At 36.1% G+C, this 26,382-nt stretch overlaps 1 protein-coding gene across 1 annotated transcript in view; it reads right to left on the bottom strand.

Moving 5' to 3' along the window:
- Positions 1-946: 946 nt before the first annotated feature.
- The window catches only part of SH3YL1 (SH3 and SYLF domain containing 1), a 42,696-nt gene continuing 17,260 nt past the window's right edge, over positions 947-26,382 (bottom strand). Inside the window, exons 6-10 of the mRNA XM_042824814.1 lie at positions 26,168-26,296; positions 25,076-25,220; positions 24,242-24,311; positions 23,514-23,570; positions 947-1,769 (exon numbers count right to left, since the gene is read on the bottom strand). Coding sequence (XP_042680748.1) covers positions 1,570-1,769; positions 23,514-23,570; positions 24,242-24,311; positions 25,076-25,220; positions 26,168-26,296 — 601 coding nt within the window. The 3' untranslated portion in view covers positions 947-1,569. The remainder of the gene's footprint in view (positions 1,770-23,513; positions 23,571-24,241; positions 24,312-25,075; positions 25,221-26,167; positions 26,297-26,382) is intronic.

Here is a 26,382-nt window from a genome sequence, read left to right as displayed (position 1 = left end):
TGGCATTAAATTGTAGCCCACTGACACAGGCTGATCTAGTTTATGTCAAAGGCGTATAGAATCAGGCCATACAGTTTCGTACTGCTTCGAGTTTTCTTTTTGACAACAAATATAATTCCTTCCATTAGGCTAATCACTGAGTATTCTCTCCTATATTGTATTTATAGGAACAAAAAAAAAATTTTGAAGTATAAGAGACACTCCTCATTTAATATTTTCCTTTCACATTGGATTTAGTAATTAATTAGTGCAATACTCCAGAGTCTACAGACTATCACAAGCATTTAGATTGCACAATCCTCATTTTTCCTGAAGCAGTCAGTCCAGGAAACTGAATTTACATAAACAACAATAAGATTTTATATCTAAAATATACACATAAAATCTTTTTATGTGCAAGTTCATAAATTCTGAGTTTCATGGAAGCAGACACTTGAGCTAACAAACTGTAACAATCCTATACAAAGGCAACTATGCTGGCTGAAAAAACAGCTAGCATTCTACAATAACTACTGAAATACTACAGCACAATTCTGCTACTGGATGCTTCAGCTTATACTGGATAACTGAAGTGTGATTTTTTCCATATGGAATATCTAGCTCTGGGGCCTGTACTCAGAACTTGAAATCTGAGAGCTACAGTGCTACATACATTGCTATTACATATATTCTACAAAAATATCTTCTTACCAATAATTTATTCATAATTTACCCCACCTTACTGCTTCCTTAAAGATAACAAGATCAAATATCAAATATAAAAAAACCAAACAACCTTAAATGAGAAGAAGCAGGAAGAATTATATAAGATCATTTGTGAGCCAAAAGGGTGTTCTTTGTTGCATTTCCCATCTGCAAAACAAATTCCTATAGGAATCAATGGACATCATAAGACTGTATCTTTTTCTGGCAGGTACTATTCATGCATTTTATTTAACAAACTTCTAGAAGTGCTTAAATTCTTCAAAGATGAGGGCAATATAGGAGAAGTTATTAGAGAAGTTGAACTGCTTAGTTGATACTGAGCTGTTTGAAAGTAAGATAATTGCATGTTTAACAATGACAAACACTGGGGACTACAGATGAAGTAGTTACTAAGAAAAACTGCAATGCTGGAAGTACTTTTAATACCAAGTAAAGGTAAATTCCTATGCCATACCTGCAAAAAGTATCTGCATGTTTAGCAAAAGTGAAAAATTACAACTCAGATAACTCGATGCAGATTTCAGAATATTTATTACAGAAAAAGACATATCTAGTTTTAAAATGTTTGTAACTTTTCCCTCATTTGAAAAATAAAAGTATACAGCATGACAGAATTGAAACTAGAAACAAATGGGAGTACTTTTCATAGAGCAACATGACTCAAAAGTGAAACTTCACCATAAATTGACCATCACCTAATATTTACTTAAGAATTAAGCTTAAGGGAAAGCTAACGCCATTAAATGTATTTCAATGTTACGCTGGAATGGTCTTGACCAAGAACCTCATATAGCTAAAATGTGAAAAGTTAAAATACATGTTTCAGTGTAAATTTATTGTTGCTTCAACATTTTCTCTATCGATTTAGTCATTACTTATGGCAACATAATTGGCTGGAAAGATGCCAGTTTGTCCTCCTATTCTTCCTTCCCACCAATCAAACTGTGAGCCTGTTTTGGTTGTGACTATGATTTTGTCTCCAGCTTTGAAAGTCAAGTCACCTGGCTGTTGTCCTTCAAATGAATAAAGTGCTGTTACTTCTACTGGATGGCTTGTGGAGTTACCTGCAGTGAAAGAAACCAAATCAAACAAAAATTACTAAATTGCATGGACAGTAAATCCTTGAATAAAATACTCATAAAAGGCAGTACAAAACAGTAACAAAGATATCAGAATAATTTATCTAAAATGTATAATATAATTTATCTAAAATGCATAAACTGCAAGTGCAAAAAAAAGGGTTACCCCTTTTCCTAGTAAGGGAAAATTGGATTCCAGCCTATCAGCACAACTTTGTCCATAAAATAGCACTATGCACTAAATAAAGATCAGCAGTTTTCTCTGTATGATTCATACAGAGAAAAGAGAGATTGGGAACAAAAGTGTTGTGTTGGAGAAAGTTCAAACAATTCCTGAAACAAGTTTAGGTTTTTGTTTAGTTTTAGTATGTGTTCCCTGTGACAGTTTCTTGGCAAAAAGTGCAAACTTAAAGCAGGGATTTTAATTTTTTAATCAATATTCAGGATACAGAATAGTAAAATTCAAAATATTCACAGCACATCTCTTCTCCTTCCACTGGGTTTACAGTATTTAGGATTTTAATATAACTAGCATGTTGTAAAAAACCCACAAAATATGCTAGCAGAAATGGATTATTGCTTGATATCCTGGAAGTGACTTGGCTTGCACAGGGGTATTTTAGACCAGTTATACAAATGGTTTTTATTGTCCTGTAACTCCTTCAGTTCTTGGTGCTGGAATCATGCCATCAAACTTCCGATCTAGTTTGGAAGTCATCTATCATCTATCCACTCTCCATTCATTTTAAAATTTTTAGGCAATTTCTCAACATTTCATACTATTGAACCTGTAGTATAAGTGAACATCTTCAATTTGGTAATAATTGTTTACTCTCAATTCCTTTAACTGCATGAACTGTAGGAGGCAGTCACATTGGTTTAATATTGACTTACTTTAGCCCCTGGTCTTATCATATCCCAAAGTGAAAATAAGTACCCTAGGGGTGCAATGGAAAACTAGTTAAGAGGAAATAATGAAGACCTCTACACAGCTATGTGGAAATAATTCAGGACACAATGTTTATATTTTACACGGACATGGTGGCTGCATAAATGGTCAAACGTGCAAAATTAAAGGTATTCAGCATTAGCTGCAGCTGCAAGTAATGTTTGTGGGCTAAACTCTGCTGCAAAAGCAGAAACCCATGCTCCTCTTAGTCTACAAATTTCAAGTGCAGAGCTGGAAGAGATTATGAGAGATGTACCACTAAATGTTGTTTGGTCAGTCTGCCTTCAACAACCAATAGCCCCAGAATTGTTTTTCTGGTTGCTTTTATCAATTCAAAAGATAAAGGAAAAACCCCCATCCCAAATACAAACCTCACTCAAAAAAGAATGAAAGGAGAAGATGATGATTACAAATGTATATGCAAAGAGCATAGCTATTTTTTCCATTTTGCTGATATGCAAGAGCTGCTTTAAAAGTAATGCCTCTACATGTGCATGTTTCCATACATGCAGAAACCTGAAAGCACCACAACTCTTTATGAAAATTGATTTTCAAGTCCTTGCCCCATTTGCTACCTACTATCATTTAAAAGCTTTATTACTGTTTATTACTGTTAGCTATTTTATAATATTTCCTAGAAGCCCTTCGTCATTTTTCTCAAGATTTTAATCTCTGTGCTTTATTTATGAATGTTAATAGTGTAAACCACATATAATACATACTTACTGTCTTCAGATTGTGGCATCTTCTACCTCATATTTATATGGGGCATTCAAACAAAGGAGTACCTTCAATGAATGCAGCATTATGAAAATCTGCCACGTGTTATAAGGGGGAGCTGTTTCATGTTCTCATCTCCACACTGAAGCTTTACATAATCTCTGGTGGATACTTAGTATACTGTATTACAATAGATGCTATAGTCTATGCATGAGAAAATGCGACTTTTTCAAACTCCACTATAATTGATTTTTAGAGCATACTGTCAAAATCTAAATTGTTTTAAATGAAATTGTTACAGATACACTTAAAGGTTCCTGAGTACAAATACTGAAATCACATTTGCAGCTCACACAAGATGGTGCTACAGTGCTACACACAGAGCATGATACTAAAATCATTGCGATTTATGAGTATGCATACTGGATTACACTGTGGAAATTCCTTAATTAAGGAATCTGAATACACACAGCAACCTTCTACAAGCACAGTGGTCAAAACAGAACTGCAGAAATTTTGGTTGAAGATCTGTTACTGAAGATGCACAGATGTCACTTTTTGTAGGACAGCGACACTGGTTACACTTATACTAATTAGCTAAAGAGTGCAAGAGCCTTTGACATTGAGGCCAGCTAGCAGAGTCCAGACACACACGTAATAGTAAATGCTAGAGCCACATCCAATCTACAGTCTTCTAGACTAAAGTAACTCCTCAATGGCATCCATTAATTCTCTTGGAAAGTGCTAGGTGAGAATAATGTGAAAGAACTTTCAAAGAATGTAACCATATTGGTAACTGAGTTATAGTGCTTGGACCAACACTGCTTAATTTACTACTAGGTACAGATATTAATTCCACATTCTAATTTATATCGTATCACACATGCCTGAATGTCTGATGGTGAATAATTTGCAGAATTATGCTAAAAACGTAAAATGCTGCTTTTGGCCACTGACACAGTAATAAAACTGAAATAATTTTCATGTGTTTGAGGTTAATGGTGAGTTTGCTAGACATCCACCTTGAAAAATTAGCTAATTGTTAGCAATTACACAGCTAGCAGGATCTCTGTGGGCCTTGTGTGAGTCTGTACAATAAAACCTATAAGTGAATTAACACAAACTAGTTCTGCTGGTTTTGAATTCACCTAAACCATAGTAAGGGAGCTTGCAAAATAATAGCCCTATGATTCAACTGTCATTCCAGATCAGTCAACTGACCAAGGACATTGATGACTGAGAAAGTACTGAATAAGAGGGTAATCAGTGATTGTCCATCTATTATGCATTTTCCTTTTGGGAGTTGAAACTAGATGATCTTTAAGGTTCCTTCCAATCCAAGCCACTCTATGACTCTATGATAAAGTCTCTGCTTTGATAAATGAAACGTGGGACTGTTTTTTTTTGAAGCTGAAACAATGTAGAATGGTTTTCATTGGTAGGCAACATACCGTATGAACGCCCAAAAGTCTAAGTAGTTTTACTACCTAGGGGGCAGTTTTACTACTAACTGGGGCTGTTTAGTTTGGGGAAAAGGAGGCTGAGGGGAGACCTTATTGCTCTCTTCCAACATCTGAAAGCTGCTTACAGTGAGAGCGGGGCTGGTCTCTTCTCACTGGTGACAGTTGATAGGATGACGGGAAATGGCCTCAAGTTGTGCCAGAGTAGGTTTAGGTTGGATGTCAGGAAACACTTCTTTACAGAAAGGCTTGTTAAGCACTGGAATAGGCTCCCCAGGGAGGTGGTTGAGTCACCATCCCTGGATGTGTTCAAAAACCGTTTGAATGTGGTGCTCAGGGACATGATTTAGCAGAGATTTGTCATTTAGGGTATTATGGTTAGGCTGTGGTTGGACTCCACGGTCTTTAAGGTCTTTTCCAACCTGAGAATTCTAAGATTCTATAATTTTTCCTTGAAAGTGAGTAATCTTTCTACCTCACTCAGAATTTCTGTACAACTTGGATAATGCATAGCTAAAGATTTTGTCACTTAAAATCAAACCGAATGAATATCACATTCAACATACTAACTTCTACTTCCTTTACGTTATGTAAAGAAATAGGGAGAAGTGACTGGAACTGCCACACAAAATGCTGAGGTTGGATGAATTTCCAGCATTAGAGATGACAGAAGTTGTATGCTGCTGGCATAAAAGCTCTGCTAAAAAGTATCATCTTACAGAGAAGCTCAAACAGAGTTCTTGTTGGTTAAATGGACACCTAGATGATTAAGCAACCATATGATCTCTGGTTGTTCTGTAGAAATTAAAAAAAAAAAAACAAACAAAAAACAACAGACAAAATGATGGAAAACAAAGGATCTAGGCAGATGCAAACATCTATGCTTTGAAAAACAAGTATATCAAGTGTCACAAATATTTGATAACGCTAGTATATAGTGTTCACAGGGACTGAAAGCCTCAGTTATTGCTCGTGAACTTAGAATGAAAGCTGTAACAGTGAACAGATGCAAATTTTAATGGTTCACCTATTATGGAACACATAGGACTTTTATTAGAAAGGATTATTGTTGTGTTTATAATAAAAGTTCATGAAAAAATACAAAGTAGGCTGAAGAACTAAGTTAATTTTTTGTCCTGCAAATGTTTGAGTAAAAAATTAAAACTGATGCCAGCAGCAATGAAGATTTAATTGCTTTTAGTGGTCATCTTTAGCAAACAACTTGGAGAACAACACCTGCTAACACACAATTTTAAAATCAGATAGCGCGTGCATACATAGATTGAACACAACAAACTGCTTGAATGATGCTTGCCCCAAACTACCATATTAAAAAGGAAGACTATCACCCATTCCCAAAAGGACATGCTAAACAGTAAGATGATCATTAATTTGATTCAACAGCAACAGAAAATCTTCACAAAGAGTTTTGAAACAAAGAAGTCACCTTAAGGGAAGGAAGATTTAGGTTTGATGTCAGGGGGAAGTTCTTTACAGAGAGAGTGGTGAGGTGCTGGAACAGGCTACCCAGAGAGGTTGTGGATGCCCCAGCCCTGGAGGTGTTAAAGGCCAGATTGGATGGGGCCCTGGGCAGCCTGGTCTACTATTAAATGTGGAGGTTGGTGGCCTTGCATGTGGCAGGCGGGTTGGAGATTCATGATCCTTGATGTCCCTTCCAACCCTGGCCACTCTGTGATTCTGTGATTAAGAAGTATAAAAGCAGCAAGAAAATTTGCAATAGCAGGGAGAGAGTTTGGACTGGAAACTGCAGTATTCAAAATCCAGCTTGATTCTACCTGAAGCCACCTTGTTGGCATCAACTCTGTTCAGGACAGACTGAGCAGCCTTGCCATTGATACTGTGACTATCCTGCACTCATCTATGGGGGTGAGGGCACAGGTGTATCACTTTGTGCACACCTGGCCTTATGGTGGGGCTTTCTTGCCAACTTACATATCAGTAGGTAGTAGGGGTCTGCACAAACACACACACAATTGGAATACCCACATCTCCAACAGGAGGTGTAGGAAAACATGCACTTGTGTACTTTATGTACATGAATGCCTGTAAACGCAATTAAGAATTTGAACGGTTAATCATAAAAGCGCATTTAGGACTTTGAGGTATTCATTAATATGTTGCAGTTGTCTAATATTGTAGTTCACTTGCTGTAATGCTAACACTGATCATGTATTACCAGCAATCTCTCGTTAATGAATTAATAAACTTCTCTGATCGTGGTTGTGATTTAAGCTGTATTAACTGAGCAGTCGTGCTCTGTGACAGTTCTTGCATGTGTCTGCGCTCACAGTGAAGACTAATGTTCAAATTAAGTGCCTCATGGACATTGCTGAGTTTTAACAAATAACTTTAATTAAAGAGCTTGATTTAACTGCTGGACTAGTAAGGTGGACAAGTATGCACTGTGGTAATAAAGCTAGGATGAGAGTGTAATTCTAATTGAATAGCTAAGTTCACTAACAGTCCCATGAAAAGCCAGGACGCTTATTCTTTCTTTACCTAAGACTGAAACGGTGACTGGGCTACTGGTAGGTCAGAGTTTAATAAAGTAAGGGCCAATAAAGTAAGGGTGCACTAGTGGATCAACAATATCAAGAATGAGATAAGGCACTACATTTCTGGTTTTGATGTGCTCACAATGCTCAGAGCAAGATTTGGATTCTTGCATAAATAGAGAGTAGGAGCAACAAATTAATTAGGGATCATTCTGAATTAAATATGTTACAGCATCACTGTCAAAGCTTTAAAGATGGAATTTGAATTTAGTTACAGGAGCCGGTTAGCAACAGTTATACTTTCACATTAATTGCTAACAAGGGTTTAATAGATCTAGTTCTTACAGAGATGACTGCAGCCCCTTCTCCTTCGTATTTTGAGAATTAAGGCATACTAAGCAATATTTTAGATAGGCGTTAGGAACCACAAACTGAGACACATTTTCCGTTGGATCCATCACATTCCTTTAGAATGCAGACAGCACAATACAGAAAAAGCAATATCCCATAGAAAATTCTGAGGAATCACAGTACTGCTAATGACAGGGATAACTTTTAAATTAGAGTTAGGTCTCAGGTCAGTAGAAACTAAAGACCTAACATTTTGACTTAAGGAATGCAGCAACACTGGGCTATGATGGGGCTGGAAGATAGACGGATAAATGACTTAAATTTGAATTAGCAGGTGAACCACTAAGTTCAATCTGTAGTATTCACAAGAACAAGATCAAAGCTGGATCTGACAGGGGCATTCTTTCACTTCTGTTTGAGCTCAAAGACATTCTTAACTTAAAAGAAGATGATACAGGAAAAGTGACAGGGAAGGAAATTAACTTTGAAGTAAGAACTCAGCCTAGATGAGAGTAAAGGAATATTGAATTTGCAAAGGTCAGAGAGAAGGATATTGCAACAATTGAATCATAACAGGACAAAATTCTGGACAAAAGTAGAAATGGAAAGAAAAGGCTGCATCTTTGAAACGGTACTCAAAGGTCAACATATAGGAAGGTGAGAACTGCCGAAGAAAATTTGGAAAGTGATTTGGAAATCACTTGCTCTGTATCAACCAGCAACAGACAACATTTCAAATTCAATTTTAAAAATTTTGGCTTGAATTCAAGTAAGTGACACATAAGGCAAAAAGATCTGGAAAAGATTGTTATGAGGATTTTGCACAAAATAGTATCTAATAACTGAAAAGGGACAGAGAGTAGGTAACTGGTTGGGAAGTTGTAACAAAAAATGGAGGATTGATAAGGAGGATCTCTCAGAGACAATGGAACAACAGATGTAAAGGCAGTTATAGACACAGTCATACAGTGGAATATAAAGAGCACCAACATTACAAAGAAAACATGCGATCATGTTCTATCAGGTTAAGGCAGGATGCAATGTGATGTCTAATACATGCTTATAAAGTGGTCACTGAAATCTTGTAAGTAGCAGTTATATTTACATTACAGAATGGACAGTAACAAATACTTTTAAAATACTAAGGAATCACTTGGCACCCATTACCTTTCCCAGGTCAAAATCATACTAGGGACCTACTAACAATGCAGTAGAAGTGATTGGATTTCAGTGCAAAAAGCACACTCCCTAGAAATGTTTCATTCATCAGCACAACTGGAGTCAGTAGTTTCAGCTGGGTGCAAGAGAAACTGCTTTAAAGAGGGTCCAACATAATACAGAAGAATTTCAAATAGAAACATAAAGTAAGATTAGGTAACAACAATATCGTGTTGGAAGGGACCTCCAGAGATCATCGAGTCCAACCCCCCTGCCAAAGCAGGTTCCCTACAGCAGGTCACACAAGTAGGCATCCAGGCAGGTCTTGAACATCTCCAGAGAAGGAGACTCCACCACCTCCCTGGGCAGCCTGTTCCAGTGCTCCGTCACCTCACTGTAAAGAAGTTCTTGCACACATTTGTGCGGAACTTCCTTTGCTGCAGTTTCCAGCCGTTTCCCCTTGTCCTGTCTCCACTCACCACTGAAAACAGTCTGGCCTCGCCATTCTGCCCCCCACACCTTAGATATTTATAGACCTGGATCAGGTCCCCTCTCCGTCTTCTTTTCTCAAGGCTGAACAGACCCAGTTCACTCAGCCTTTCCTCATAGGAGAGATGCTCCAGGCCCTTCACCATCTTTGTGGCCCTCCGCTGGACTCTTTCCAAGAGATCCCTGTCTTTTTTGTACTGGGGAGCCCAGAATTGGACGCAGTACTCCAGATGAGGCTTCACTAGGGCAGAGTAGAGGGGGAGGATCACCACTCACTGGCTTTTTTGGCCACAAGGGCACACTGCTGGCTCATGTTGTCCACCTGTCCACCTGTCGTCCACCAGGACACCCAGGCCTCTCTCTGCAGAGCTCCTCTCCAGCAGGTCATCCCCCAGCCTGTACCAGTGCATGCAATTATTCCTCCCTACGTTCAATACTCTACACTTGCTTTTGCTGATCCTCATTTGGCTTCTTACTGCCCAGCTCTCCAGACTATCCAGGTCTCACTGAACAGCAGCACAGCCTTCAGGTGTGTAATACAGTCAGTAAAGGATTTTATTAGATGTAAGATAACCTACAAAGAGACAAGATTAATTTATCTGCATGTTCCCAGTTTCTGAAGCATAGGCTAGTGCTGCCAGACATTAAATCTCCTTTTGGCCCTTCTTTTTGCCCCCAGTAACTCCTCAGAGAAACTATTTCAGAGCCCTACTCCACCAGTAGGAGGGGGCGTCAAATAACACAGCTTCAAATAATTCACTACTGGTTAAATTCTTCTTTTTGCCAACAATAAATTTTGGCTAAAAGTTTTTTTTCTTCTTATTTACCCTCATGCTTTTTTAGTCATATTTTTTTCCATATCTCCAAATTGTTACAGTAAAAATAACTTAGCAACCTTATATCACTGACTTCAATGAGTATCAGAATACTGTACAATACAGTATCAACAAGTAAACAGAATACTTCAGATAAGCTGAATTCCAAACATCACTTCCCTACTTTCACAGTAAGATGCTTGTAGGTAACTGACTGTTCTACTATTAAGAGCACAAGAATGAGCAGAACTGAATGAACACAGTGCAGATTTTGTGGAGATCATGGATTTATTTTTGAATGTGAAAGTTAAAAAAAAAACAAACTGAGATGAATCAGCACAGAAGTCTGTCAGAACAGATCTTCTGATGAGGATATAAAGTTATGAATGAACAAATCAGCAAAGCAAAAAGAGGAAAAGCATGGACAGCAGAGAGCACTGGAGAAACTGGATGCCACAAACTGCTGAAACGAGAATGAGAGAAGCATTAGCAACAAAGAAAGACTGGGAAGGCTGAGTTGAGTGAAGGCTACAGAATAATACAGATAAATAGCACAACACAGAGCTAAGGGACCAAATGTTTTTGAAAGAATGACAATGGTATTACATAGCTAACAATGAAGACTGAGAGAAATCATAAGAAAAAGGACATGACATAGTTTAAACAAACTTCAGTATACAGCTATAGATTCTGAATGTCAGTAGTATATTCCACATACCAGATCTCTGAAATTAGAGCCATATAACATAACACAATGTTGAACACAAGAAATTAACTTATTAGTTCAGTGGTCATTAATCCAAAAAAGTCCTCAGTTCCATACACTATATTGACAGTAAGTTTCAAAAGAGGAGTGTCTATGCAAAGTAATGAGACCTGTTCCAAGGTTACAAAAGAGAAAAAAAAAAAAAAAAAGGAAGATAACAACCCTAAGGCTGGGAAGATGCAAGATTAACAATAGAAAGGAAAAACTATCTGCAATGAGGGCTTTTTTATCTGCTCTCCAACCATGAGAAGAAATACCAGCATGGTAATTAAATGGTGAAGCTATTCCAAGGAGAGAAAGGAAATAGGCTTAAAAGTAACTTGTTGATATTAAATTAGAAAATAATTAAAAGCAGTATTAATCAGGAAACCAAAGAACTAATTATGCTGGGCCGCCAATATGGACAGAGACACAGGAATGCCCACTGTATGATAAAATGCTCTCTCTTCATCCCTCTTTTCTCCAAAGAGTTATGAATCTGAAACTAGGTATAGGTAGTTTTTATAGGTATAGGCACTTTTTCAGGACCAGAAGGAAAATCTGAGCCTTTGGTTATACGTGATTATAACAGAATGGCTAATGTTGGAAGGGACCTTAAATATCTTCTAGTTTCAGCCCCTCTGTGCTTTGGACAGTTACCACCCATCAGAGCACGCTGACCAGAGCCCCATCCAACCTGACCTTGAGCATCCAGGGATGGGGGCATCCACAGCTTCTCTGGGAAATCTGTTCCAGTGCCTCACCATCCCTTTTGTAAAGAATTTCCTCCTAGCATCTAATCTAAATCTTTCCTCTTTTAGTTTAAAACCATTCCCCCTTGTCCTATCACTCAATATCTACGTGTGTAAAAAGTTGGTCTCCCTCCTGCTCATAAGCTCCCTTTAACTACTGGAAGCCTACCAAGATGTGTCCCCAGAAGTTCGTCTTCTTCAGGCTGAACAAGCTCAGCTCCCTCAGCCTTTCTTTGTAGGAGAGAGATTTCAACCCTCTGATCATCTTAGTGGCTCTTCTCTGCACCCATTCCAACAGCTCCACATAGTTTTTGTGCTGGGGGCCCTAGGCCTGGATGCAATACTAAAAGCGGGGCCTCACAAGACAGAGTAGAAGGTAACCAGCTGGCGACCTGTCTTTTGATGAAGCCCAGGGTATGGTTGGCCTTTCAGGCTGCAAGCAAACACTGCTGGCTCACATTAAGTTTTTTGCAGATCTTTAGTCTTGGTATTAAGTAAAACAGCACCCCTGAAAACTTTATGAACAAAGTTATGGCCTGTAGTGATTTTGGCGAAAAGTGCCAGGGAAAGTCTAAGAAGCATTGTAAGGGATCGGAGAGCATGTGTAAGAATGAAATAAGGCTTAGTGTTGGATTCTGAAGGAACCATTAAGTATCCCTACATGCCAGTTTCCTGCAAGCTGTCTAGTCATCTAATTTTATGTAGCACATGCTCTACATCAGTACTGAATTTTGGAATTGCTGTTAAGTCAGAGATTCAAAACAATGAGTACAAGTTTTAAATTCAAGTTGTAAAGATTCATATTCTAATGTATTAGAAGAAAGAAATAATTAAATACAAACTTAGATGTCACTAGAAAAGATGGTCTTAGAAGTAGTTTGATTGCCTAAAATGCATGCATGCATATTCTGCATGTGTCCCCCCTAGAAACAAAACAGTGGAAATGATTTGTTCATTCTAGGACAATAACAAAAAATGCACAGAATATTTCTGAAAACAAAGAAGAAAGTCTAGGGTGCAAAGAAGCAAAGCTACAGAAGTATGTAATTGTATGTTTATCACTGTGCAGACAAAAGCCTGTTGTTACAGTGGATTTTTCCACTCGGAGTTTATAAAAACAATCAAAACTATGAAAACTGCAACAGAAAACGGTATTCTTTTATGGAAACAGAAAATGGATACTTTAGAGTTGACATGACTATCAGTTTGAATATTACCTCATACTTAAAAAGATCTTTCATAACTCCTATTTTAAAAAAGAGACATAAAGAAAAATGATTGGCTCATTTGGTTGCTAGAATGTAAACAAAGACAAATAAAATATTGCTATAGTGCGGTTACAGAATACTGAAGCACCACTGCCTCAAAATATTTACTTTATGATCATATGCAATAATAAAAACATGACAGATACAGTATATTATTTCACATGACTTTTGGAAAAGTGTCATCTTGAATTAAGAAATTTTCAAGTATAGTTGACTGGATGTGTATGCTTCGTAATATTTTATGGATGTAGAAGTTTAGTGAAGTTAATAGTCCATCCTTTGATAATATTAGAACTCCAAGGCTTTGCTATTCATAATAACTACTGTTTAAATAATGTCAACTTTGGCTTAGATCTATAGGTGATGTTTGGTTTATGTTCACAGCTAGGTAGCACAAAACCTAAGACAGCTTCCTGTGTTAGCTAAGTTAGAATATCATGTTTAGAAGAAAGAAAGCACTTTATAATGTTAAAACTCACTATAGTGTAATTCTCTGGATTTAATACCAAGCATTGTGAGTGATAGGTTGAATGTGAGAATTCATCTATGTTTAAAGATAAGACAGAAGCGAAGTAAGAAATACTGAAAGGGGAGATAAAAGGAAGTGAAACAAGTTGCTGCACAGAGTTAAAGAGGACCTTTGGGGCTCTTTTGTCCTGACTTGGGAGCCATGACAACTAGATGTCATGGCTTTCTTCAAGACAAAATGAAATATCAAATGGAGGGGCAGCAAAAGAGAGTAAAGCAGAAGCATAGAATCACAGGATCTTAGAATGGCTTGTGATCATCTAGTTTCAACCCCCCTGCTATGTGCAGGATCGCCAACTACCAGATCAGAGCCTGATCCAGCCTCGCCTTGAATGCCTCCAGGGATGGGACATCCACAACCTCTCTGGGCAACCTGCTCCAGTGTGTCACTGTCCTCTCGGTGAAAAACATACTGCAGTATGTTGTACACTGCGATTCTCTGAAGAAATTAACTTTTCAGATTCTGTCTGGCAACAAAGCATTCCATATGTCCACTTACAAAAGAGTCTCTTTAAAGCACTCATTCACAAAGCAAAACAGTAGCTCAACTGTATATTAAATGCTACAAGTCAAGGAAACAATTATTTCAGTTCTTGAAACATACCAGTACACACATTAGTTCCTTTTTCAACTTATTACAATTTTCTGCATTTAGACTACCTCTCTAAGCCTTTAACACGAAAAGGTTTTAGCTGAGGCTCTAGCGCAAAACAAACACAAGAAAAAATTAATTTAGTTGTTTCTTGACAAATTATAATCCAGTGTTTGTTCAGGACATAGATAGGAGCTAAATGCTGGAAGTCAGGAATCTTACAAATGAAATCTCAAGTGTCCTATCTACATTAAAGTTCTTTTGTTCTGGATTTTTTATTCATTTATTTTTTTAAATTTTCCTAAATGTAGAGTCACCTCAAAAACCCTCAGCATGCACAAAAACAAGAACCTCAGATCTCAACTGAACAGATGCGAGAGGGCCTAAATATGCACGGTAGAATTGACATTTTATATCTACAGGTACTAAGCCGCTATAATCAGATATAAGTTTTCCCATACAGATGCTTGAAGTATGTCATATGCCACCACTGATCCAATTAATCTCCAGCAATGTTCATCTGACGAAAGGTCAGGAAACATGATATTCAGCAAATCACTCTCAGAAACAAATATTCTCTTGTCTGAGCTGTTGTTTTACCTCAAACTATGGCCTCCTTTAAGTAAACAAAAATAGTCGCCTTTCTCTATGCTTTGATAAAAAAACTTAAGATTCTCAAAATATTTTAATTCAACACTGAAATCAGAAAACCTCTGATGTCCACAGAAGCATTTATTTGTGCCACCAGTTACACAAACACTTTCCGAAGGGGGAAGGCAGGCCACAGCTTCTCTGCTTCATCCTAGTACTTGTAGACGAAGAAATGACTCTTATTCAGAAGACTCGATGTCTATTTTATTATAGCATCTGTAGATTTAAGGCAATTTCAAGAAGTTCAAGCTTAGATAATAGCAAGGAGAATTTCTTTAGTATTTCTCATGACTAAAAGTACTCTCCAGTCCTGGAAAAGATGGCAAAACTAAGCCTGAAGCCCTCGTCCACTTTCACAAGACTTGTCTGAGCAAATTTTATTTAGAGCTAGACATTATCTATTTGTTCAAGTAGGTACTTTGCCCAAGTTTTTGCTTTCTGGTACTCCTTCTGGTTACAAAGCCCTCTAGTTGATTTTGAGAATAATTTAAATACTTAAATGATCTCCATCAACACAACAACAAAAAATGGTGATGGAAAAAATCATCCAGGTTTAATATTGCATGTTACAGACAGTACAAAGCAAATCTAGACACAGACATAGACACAGCCTACAAGGTACGCCATTCTCAGTTTTGCTCCAGGGACTCAATTTCTATTTCTTAATAGAAATTCAGCAAGAGATGAAAATCTGTACACATGCAATTGATATATTATACTCCAACAACCCCCTAAAACCCTCAAAAAAGCACTCAAACACTTTGATCTCTTCCACAATCAGCTGGAAACAGACTATCTCAAAGCAGCAGCTTCTGTAATATCACCAGTTTGTGCCACATCTAACAAATAAAATCAATGGTTTCATTGGTTTTTTTTGAATATATTTAAAGTTTAAGTTACTATGCAAATTTAGCTCATTCAGTACAAAACACTGTTCACTGTTTTTGAGTTTCTGGCCTGCTAGGGAACATGCTGGCTCATCATCTTCCTCTGCTGATGGAATGTTTCTATCTTTGTTTCAGCACACTCAGCTTTTGCATTAAAGAAGTGCCTTTTTTGTCAAGCATCTGTGGATATATTTGATATTTAGGATATAAAAAAAAATCCCCGCCTTCTAAGAGTCAATTCCATAACATTTTTGCTGATTACTTCTTAGATTTTTTCTGCCCTTTTCAAAAAACATTTACATTTTCATTCAAACTGAAATGGTCAAATAAACTGTATCGATGTCAAGGGCTTTTACTATGGTCAAGATTACATTAATGCAAATAATGCCTTTTCTGAAATTATAAAGCATCACAGAATCACAGTAGGTCACACAGGAAAGTGTACAAATGGGTCTTGAATATCTCCAAAGAAACTTCACTACCCTTCCAGCCTGCCTGTTCAGGTGCCCTGCCAATGTGACAGTAAAGAAGTTCTTCCTTGTATTAGTATGGAACTTCCTGTGTTCCAGTTTCCACCCAATGCCCCTTGTTCTACTGTTGCTTGCCACTCGAAAGAGTCTGCTCCCATTGACTTGACTCCCACACTACAGATATTTATAAACAGTTATGTGATGAGATGCAATGCTAAGCATAACATTCACATTCTGAAAAGCAGAATTAAGTAAAGAGAACTGATCTATGTTTTATTCAGGTGAGTCTGACTGTTTAGGAATGATATGCACATTTTTTATTTTGTTGACAATATTTCCCACATTTCTGCTACACATACTGAATGTTAACATCTCAACCTGAATACAATGTCTCTTCATTTTGCTTATTAAATCTCTATATTGTTAGATTCAAAAGTTCTGCCACTGAGTTATTAGCACGTGCACTGGTTCACCTCATATAAAGATTATCTTCAACCTAACTCTGGAAAACAACTCACCGCCTGAAAACAAATAAAACCAACAGCAAGCCCAATCTCATTCTATGCAGTTTCTACACAGATTCTATGGTGGTATCTTCAAAATACTGACTTTTTTCTAATCTGACTTTTTTTTTTTTTTTTTTTTTTTTTTTTTTTTTTTTTTTTTTTTTTTAGTTCAGTTTTGCAAGACTCTGCTGCTATCAATTCCTGCTTGGCTTCCATTAGAACTAAGGAAGCAGAAGCTCCCGTACTCCCAAAAGCTTTTTATAGAAAAATAGATCGAATAGTAATTTAAAGCTGTTTATCCTTACTACTACAACAGAACAAAAATTAAGCATATATATCATAAGCATGCTAAAACATCAGCCTGTTTTAGTAGGGCCTCAGACAAAAGACTTTAAACTATACCACTTAATATCTTTAAGTTCACATGAACAACTATGCATTTTAACTGCATCAGAATGATTACCCTAATGCTGCTTGCTGCTTAAAAAAAATATAAGCATAAGCTACACTGAGATTTTCCTGTCATTTTTGCTGTAATTTTTATTCCTATTCATTAAATAAATGCCATGAAAAAAATACTGCTCCCTATTCCGTAGTTAGCATTATAGTTCTCCACCAACGCATGCACACACATCAGGAAGACACCAATTTCATCCCAACACATATGACCTCAATCTCTTGTGCTCTGCTGTATTTTGAGTTAGTTGATTATACACAGTGAGTTATTTACTTCAGCATAACCAGAAAATTCCTGTGTACTACGTTTTCCTCTCAGCTTGCCACAACATAAGCCATAAGCAGCTGATCATCTGACTTACTTCATTCACAATAGTATGATCCTAGAAAAGTGATTCAGAGATAAAAATAGTCTAAAAAATAATTTCCTGGGATTTCCTGGGTTTGGTAAGTATTAAGAAAGAGCTTGTAATAGCAAGGAAGTTAATACTTTGGGGACCACCAGATGGATGTTTTATTATTTCAGTAACTAAATATAAACATGCCACAAGCCTTGTCATAAAGAAAACAGAAAAATAGACCAGGTTTAGCTAAAAGTCTTAAGAGAAAAAAAAATTACCATAGATAATTTCCAGGATAGGCCTTCATGACATTGTCTACTGACCTAGTAAACATGAGCTAATGACAGACATCATATATTCCACTATGCGAAAGAGTTCTGAAATAAATATCTTTTAGTCTGAGCTCTTCCAACAGAAACACCAAAAATTCAGATATTACACACAGAAAAATGAATTGGAGACAAGAGAGATATTTGAATTTTATTATCGCCAAAACTGGAGATAATATTTTTACTTTGAGGTATTTAGTCTTACAATAAAAACGCCCAAGTCAAAGGATTTGACCACACTTAGATTTTTCTTGTGGTATAACTGTCAGGTTTTTTGTCTGTTTTTAAATCTGTGGATTTCTAAATGTGGAACTATATAACTGATGTAAATAGTCACATGATAGATTTCCAGTTAAATTTGAGCTGGTACTAGTTTTGTTAAATCAGAGAGAAGACTATCACATTAAAAAAAAAAAGTGATTGCTTCAATACACATTCAGCAAAGTAAGCCTGTTTTGAAGTTGCAAGCGCACTGACAGTGATGCTCTTTTTCAGAAGCTCTAAATTGTTTCTCTACACTATGCAGAGCTCAGCAATACACATAATTAGAGATACTAATGTAGACACATCTAGAATGTTGTCACAGTTCCACTGCTTTATCTTCTTTCTGCATTTTAATGATATCATCCTACAGAGTAGGATGCACACAAAATGGCAAGATTTTAAGCGCAATGGAAACTGAAGTGTAGAGCAGGCATCCAAGTACAGTAGGTAAAACAGGAGATCAAGAAAAAAAAATGATATGGTGCTCAGAGAGCTGCAGAACAGATTTTGCTAACTTTGTATCTCAGAAGCATTCTTTTAATTCTTAACTCATTTTTTTTTTTTGGCTTAATTAACATACGTGTAACTGGCCACAGAAAAGGCCATAATATGCAAACAAAACAAATAAATTTGTATACAGACCCTTAAATTTCCTTGTCAAAATATGCTTAAGGAGGCATGAAAGTCTTTTTTAGAATTGTCACACCAATCAAATTTTCATAGATTGACTCAACCAGCTGGAATTCAGAGATTATTAAAATATATTGAGATCACCCTGAAAATTACAGAGAATTGCAGCAGACCTGATTTCTGGAGAACTGTAAGAATGAAAAGCAGCACCTCTGAGAGGGATTTAGTAAATACAAACTGAGTTTGCCACAACTTCATGGTACCACCTACTCAAAAAGGATTGATACAGCCTCAACTGTTTTAACATGGATTAGCAGTAAACAAAAAGATGTAAATAAATTAATAAAAGGTAAGGGGTAGAGTTTGGCTTAAATTCATTATGCTCTTTAGAAGTCAAAATCCTACTGATCTCAGTGAGTTTACATCTCAGAATTTGCTATTTGTAGTACTATTTAAGATTTGAGATGAAAAAAGAACATGACTTAGCTCATCAATCTGTTTAGCAATCAGAAGAAAGATCAAGAAAGATCAAGAGGTGATTCGGTTAGAGCAGAATTTGTCTGAAAGGTAAACTCTCTGGGCAGGAAAGAGCTCTAGTGAATACAGCCACAATAAGCATCATAGATAGACATTTATTCAGCTCAAAAATCAAAAGAAGAGGGCGCATTTTCCCAGAGATAAAGTTAAAATTAAAAATATTTGGTTCAAGTACTTACGAAAGAGAAGAAAGCCCATGTGTCTGAGATAAATGTTAAAGAGTAGCAACAAAAATACAACCAACCAAACCAAACAAACAAAACCACCAGTTAACCAAATCTCAAACACTTAGGATATATGAGCACAAGTTTTCATGACTTTCTTAAGCAAATCATACAACTGTCATGAAGATGTACACAGTGTAATTGCTGTATCCTGATTATGATAATTATTCTGTTACAAATGGAAGCACTTTTGTTAGTAGAAAAAATACATATTCTTAAAGCACAGCAACAATAAACCCACTGTTCATAAACATTCCTGAAAGGGAACACATTACTGAGCAGAGGCAGAACGAAATGCTAAGCAAGTATGCATTCAGAAGGTCAGAATTTGGGTATGAACTATTTCATACTAACTTACAATGACTGCAAATGAACAGTGAAGGAACAATGTTTAGAAAACTTTTGTTGTTGTCTTAAGGAAAAAGAATTAATACACTCATCCCAAGTCCTATCTCAGTTCTGTCTCCTGATAGTTTCAGCATCTTGGCCAATTTAAGTGATTTTCTTCCATACACGTGAACCAGCCTTTGTTTCAGATTAGCTAAGATGAAGAAAAAGTGACAAAAATATTGACTTCTGATCCTGAACAAATTTCCTGTTATTATTTAGTTCTCACCAAAATTTCCTGCTTCTACCAGTTCAGTTGAAAAATGGCTGCACTGTTTTCAGAATTGTAAAGTATTCATCAATCTGGATGACAGCCAGATAAAGTAAAAAACCATTCATTTACAGTTTTGACTGCCTGCTGTTCTGTAGCATAAAGCCAAATAGAAATAATGAGAAAACAACACACTCTAAAAAGAATCTAACATCTAGGAGTAGGTATCATTCAAGTGTGACAAGCTTTAAGTTTCTTTAAAAAAAAAAGTAATAGTAAAATAAATTTGTATCCTGATTCTACAATGCTCAAGTAGTCCCTTGAAGAGCCATGAGTCACTTAAATTACAGACCTGGTACAGAACTCTACAGAAACCTTCTATCCAGATAACCTAAGCTACATTTTGCTTATAAAACTTGGAAGGACCAGTCGGCTCTTTTATTATTTGTATGTAACATACATGGGACAAGCAGAAACATAAAGCCACAAGTCCCTTATGCTAGAAGGTAAGAGCAAAGAACTTTCATAGACATAAGCAAATTTAATTTAGCTGAACAGTTTTAAAACAAAACAAAACAGACCCACCGCAAACAATAAAAACAAAATAAAACCACACCTCTATTCTTCAACTACTGTAAAAACTTTACTCCACTCAATCACAATCTCAGCCATGTTTTTTTCCAGAATTGCAAGAGATTTCTGCAAATCATTATTCCTCTTTAAATAAAATGTGTGATATTTCCGAGTGCATGGAAAATTTTAAAGTGTTTCTGAATCTTATTTTCCAGCTAAATGCAATAAGTGTTATTGAGTTACATGAAAACACTCTACTTGAATCTCAGTCAAGTATCACACTATCAGTTTAGAAAAAACATGTTTTTCCATCTAGCATTGTTCTTGTGTTTGAAATAAGCAATGTAATACAACCTTTTTAGATAATTCAGAACTACATAAAATATAATTAAAAATGTCTCATCTGTAAGTCTAGCTCCCCTTTCATTTAATGAGATGGGTGAATGCTTCAGCCTTTCTTCTACTTTCATAACTGTTGAAAAGACAAAACTTCTAACCAGCACACTCTTCCTACCACCCTTTTCCCTAACCCCAAAAAAAGAGAAGTGAAAAGGCACTACCCTTAGTATGTTACAACACAGAAAAGTTTGTTGCTCATTATCAAAACCTAACCCTGAACTAGCCATTATACCTACAACGAAGCTTCTTAAAGATTAGTCCCATGCACTCTTCCATTAGCCATCTAACAAGTGCATCATTTTTTTAAATGAAATTATAAAGATGCAAGAAATGCTAAGTGTTTTTCCAGATCACTGTGGAACATCCATTGCAGCCACTGATCCTCCAATGAAGTCTGCATAGTAAAAATTAGATCTGCTAGGCAGCATTATTAAAATCATCTGGACTACAAACAGGAAGAAATAGATTACTGACAGGAGACATGGCTTTAAGGAGGTTTTTACCCCATTACTCAGCATAAACACACCCTGTATTTCTGTAGGGAAAGGGACTGCAACTCTTTCCCAGACTCCTATCAATGTGCATTTGTACCAGATCTGGAGACTGGTGGCCCTGCCTGTGGCAAGGCATTGGAACTTGATGACCTTAGGGTCCCTTCCAACCCAAATCATTCTATAATTCTATGCATTTAAGGCTTTTGTATTAACAGACAGAGGAGAACTGACTTCTTCCTCGTTTTACCCCTGTAATAAGAACAATCCTTTATAGCCTATAGAAACATATATAATATAAAAATTGTAGATTCAGACACCACTTGAACTGTTACCAAAGAAATTAGAAGCTGCAATGCAATGCAAAATATGCTACATCTAGCTTGTAAAAAAAATGAAATTTACCATAAGACATTTCTTGAAGAAAGTACTTTCTACAGAAAATTCCACTTCTTCTTGTGCTATTTAGAGATAGCTTTGTGAATTTTTAGAAATCCTTAGGAATCCTTGGTAACAAACTGAGTCAGTCTACATTTTTTTGATTTCAAGTCATCTGTAAACTCATCAACTATGAGTTATGGAAGATTTTTACTTTCTCACTCATGTTGAATAGAACACTCTTTTTAATCTAGCAAATGTAAGTTTGACCTTTTTCCCTGTTGCTGAAGAAACTTCTCAGTTGGTCAGGGTTTTATGAAAACTTGCAAATTTTAGTTGGCCAGAAGACCAATTTTTTTTTTTTCTTTCTAGATGATAGCTGCTGAGTATTTCTTTCCTAGGAAAAACATCATTTTTTTTTCCCAGGAAAAGCTTTACAGCACGACAGAAAATTTTTCTTCTCAAAAGGACTTTGGGGATTTGCAGAAATAAATCAATGGCTCAGCCTAAGTTCCTGCTTTGTTGGTCCCATCAACACATACACATACCCCAACAGCATGTATGGCGAAAAGATAACAGGGGAGGTTATGAAGACAATAACACGTAACTGACCTCATTTTTAGTGAAAATCTGTAATTACATGAATTGAGAGATTAAAAATACAATTAAGATTTTGGCATTCACACAAGACAGGATAAGTACTGTGTTAAATGACAACACTCTACCTGAATTAGACTCTTCTGTGATCAGTTATCAAGTTTGATTAAATAAAAAGGAAATCGTTTCACTTTATTTTCTATTGGTGTATGAAATATGTGAAGACGTCTACATATCCATACACACACATACATGTAATATAGAATGTTTTGGCCTTGGTTTTTATCCTAGCCAAAACCACAAGAACATTTATTTATTAACAGGACAATATATTGTATCAAGTCATTTGCCTCACTGACTCTCAAATAGCAGTCTTTGCTCTGTGAAAGATGGGATTTTTGATGGGAGAGACCACTATGGCAGCTACATGAACATTACCAGCTCAATCATAACATTTTCCCTAATGAATCACAAGTTTCCAGTTGATGGGCCCCACAAGAGTTACACAGCAAATACTACAGAGTAAGATTCTCTGTTAGAGCTCAGACTGCTCCTGCTTTACAGTTAAGAAGGCTAAACCATGACAGGAACAACTAATAGACCTTTGGTATAATGCAGAGATATCTCACAAAAACCTCAAGGACTATAACTGCAAGAGAAATTATGTTTATGCAAGCATAATCAGATACGATCTGTGGAAATGCTTAATTAAAACTGGAGTTATACTACCTTGCATAAGAGTTTGGGCACAAGCTTGTTAGATCAGCTTTCTTCTCCAGTTCAGTTAGGTGGCAATGTAAAATAGCTTTGCTGTTTTCAGTGCACTTTTCAAGGTCACAGAGTAAAACAAAATAGCTTTTGCTGTAAGACTTATTTTTGTTGGAACATAAAGCCAAGGAATAAGATACACATTAATGAAATATTTTCAGGAGCGCATATACAATGAAATATCATTTAAACTCATGGAGAATAAAGAAATGGGCAAATGTTGATAACGTCTTCCAAACTACTTTCAATACTTTCATACTGCACTAATATGTAAGCTCAGTACTTACTCAGAGAGGCATAATCACTTGGAAGTTCAGGATAAAGCTTGTTTGAGTTCTTTTTAGCTGAAAGATAAATTTAAGCAGCAACTTATACAATATATCAACATACATTGTTGTACTTCATACACTTGTTTTCTAATACATGTTCAATAGTTCCAAAATGACTGCAGTTATGTAAGGAGCAGTACAGGAGAAAGAAATAAGGGCTCCATCTTAAATCCTGTCTTACATCCACTGGAATAAATCAAGTTGGCAAGAGAAACTGCATACTCACTTGTATTCAGTGTGAATATAAAGATAGACAAATTGTTAACAGAGTCAAAACTTTCCCCACTCAACTGTAAGAACTGCTTACTTAAAGACATGACAACCTAAAGGAGAACTAATATTTCAGAAACCAGTAGTTTCAAGAACCAGGACTTTTTACTTAAGAAACATCACTGAGCCAAGGGCCTTCTATCCATCTAATAAATAAGCATGCTTTGAACCATTATTTGCTTTTGTAACTAAACAAATATTACTTCTATAGAAAATATGTCACAGAGAAAAATTTGTTAATATAACACAAAGAAACAAAAAACTCTTTACTCTTCATTGCTCATGGCACTCGGAATGAACATAAAAAACATTATTATGTAGACATTTACTATTGCAATAACTTCATAACTTTAATTAGTCTTAACTTGCTACTTCTAGAAAGAGATAAATTAATCGTTATCAAAACATTCTCTAACCTGGTGGTGTTGGCCTAACAGAAGGTTTATGCGGTTCGGGTCTTGATGGTCTACCAGGTGGGTCATTTACCTAAGATATACACATTTTTAAAACAAGTTTCATCAAACCGGAAATAATTTTAACTTCATAGTCTACAAGTGCACTGAAGTTATACTGAAAATTTGCATCTCCACTGAAATTGTATAACACTACAGTACACTATAGAACTAGTGAATACACGTAACTACAGAGAAATTCACTGTGGGTTTTAAAAAGATGAAACTAAATGATCACATATCAATATAACAGCTGAATAAATAATCTTCCATAGTTCTCAGTATTATTTTAAATGTGACTGAATGGAAGACAAAAGTAGAAAAACATGAAGATTATTCACATCAAACCTAGTATGCCCATTATTTATTTGATTATGAATAGCTTGAAGAAACTTTAACAACATCTTCAGATTTGATCATGTACTGTTCTAAAAAGGCACATATATATTGTTCTTCTAGATGATACAAAGCCAAACCAACAACAATCTTGTCCACAAAAGCTCACCAGCAGAACATAGAAAAGTGTATCTGAATGGACACCTTACACAGAAAGGTGTCCCTGCTCATATCAGGCTAGTTGCAACCAGATGGTCTTTAAACTCCCTTTCTACTCAAAGCATTCTATGATTCTGTGATGATTCTGTGAATTGCTGGTTATGTGTTACATTCACAAACATCCAACAGAGATCTTGTGAATGCCACAACACCAAGATTGCCATTACCCTTGACTGTAAACAGTTTACAAAGAGAAAAAAATCTGTGAGAAGGAGTTGCAGAAAACCTTCCTTCTTCCCTTACAGCTTTTCCTGGATTATTTCTCTGCTCTTCATTTTCATACACTTCAGTGAAGGATGCTAGAGTTTCATAAAGATCTTCTGCTTGAGCAGGAAAAGGAACATCACCCAACAGGATGGCACTAGCACGTATATCTTGCCCATAGAACCTGGTATCAAAGAAAAGATGTCAGGGATTTGATCACCATTGTATTTCAGTGTCTAGATAAGTCCAGCTTCTGAAAGTGTTTCTTCTCCAGACTTCTCCTACTGACCAGCTATTTTAAAGTGGCATAACTAGTGATAAATTTTGAATGATGAATAACTGCAACCAACTTGGATGCCTACCACCACTTTATTTGAAAGTGTCATTCACCAGTTATATTTTGTTACTGGTCACACTGCATGCATCAGCCAGACCATTTGAAAACCAATCACACAATAGACTAAAGAAATACACATTAATTCTACAAAATGTTTTAACAGATTCCTTAATGATGCATTGGCAATTTTATGACAGGAGATATCTGGAAGTAGCTGATATGCTGTCATTAAAAATCATAGTAGTTTTGCACATATTAGCAGAACTAAAATTTTTATAAATATAGAACATACAATACAATAGACATCTCACAGTTACTGTATTTTAACTCTTGAAATTATTTGGTTGACATTTTAGGATCGATCTGCAGCATAGTAAAATCATTACAAATATTTCCTCCTACTCATATGCACCTTAAGTACTTTAAATTTAATAAGCTGCACATCAGAAGTAGCACTTCAAAAATTGTTCTCTCAAATTCAGTGATATCTAAAACATACTTTTTTTTTTTTTGTTTAGCTGGTTTGTTTCAAGTCACTTTAAAGGATGTTTTTTATTATACAGTAAATATCTCTACAACTATATTCTAAAACACTGAGTCTCTTAACATTTAGCTTCTAAATATGTACTTAGACAATACCTATTATGTAAATTGAAGAAACCCTTGCCATTGAAGAAACCCTGAATTCAGCATGGAACATTCTCACAACACATTCTGTTTTTACAATTGAACATATCCCATTTCATTGCACCACTGTTCCTTTATTGAATCCTCTAGATTCAGAGAGAACTTACTTGCGATTGGTTTCTTTCCTTTCAATTAAACAGGTTCCTTCCAGAGATACACCTGCAAACAGTCCTCGAGATTTGCAATATGTATACACAGCAGCCGAGCTTCTCAGTGCAACATCCCCTTCTAAATTTCTGGAAAGAAAAAAAAAATAAATTACTTCATAGTCTTCAATATGGCTTCACAACATAATGACTGTTTACATGGGTAGACAGTAATC

Source organism: Centrocercus urophasianus, unplaced genomic scaffold (genome assembly GCF_019232065.1).
Source record: "Centrocercus urophasianus isolate 14NV4802_14NV808 unplaced genomic scaffold, USGS_Curo_1.0 seq_10, whole genome shotgun sequence".
In the NCBI taxonomy this organism is placed as follows: Eukaryota; Metazoa; Chordata; class Aves; order Galliformes; family Phasianidae; genus Centrocercus; species Centrocercus urophasianus.
Note: the sequence above shows the minus strand (reverse complement) of the source record. Positions and strands in the feature narration are given on the sequence as shown.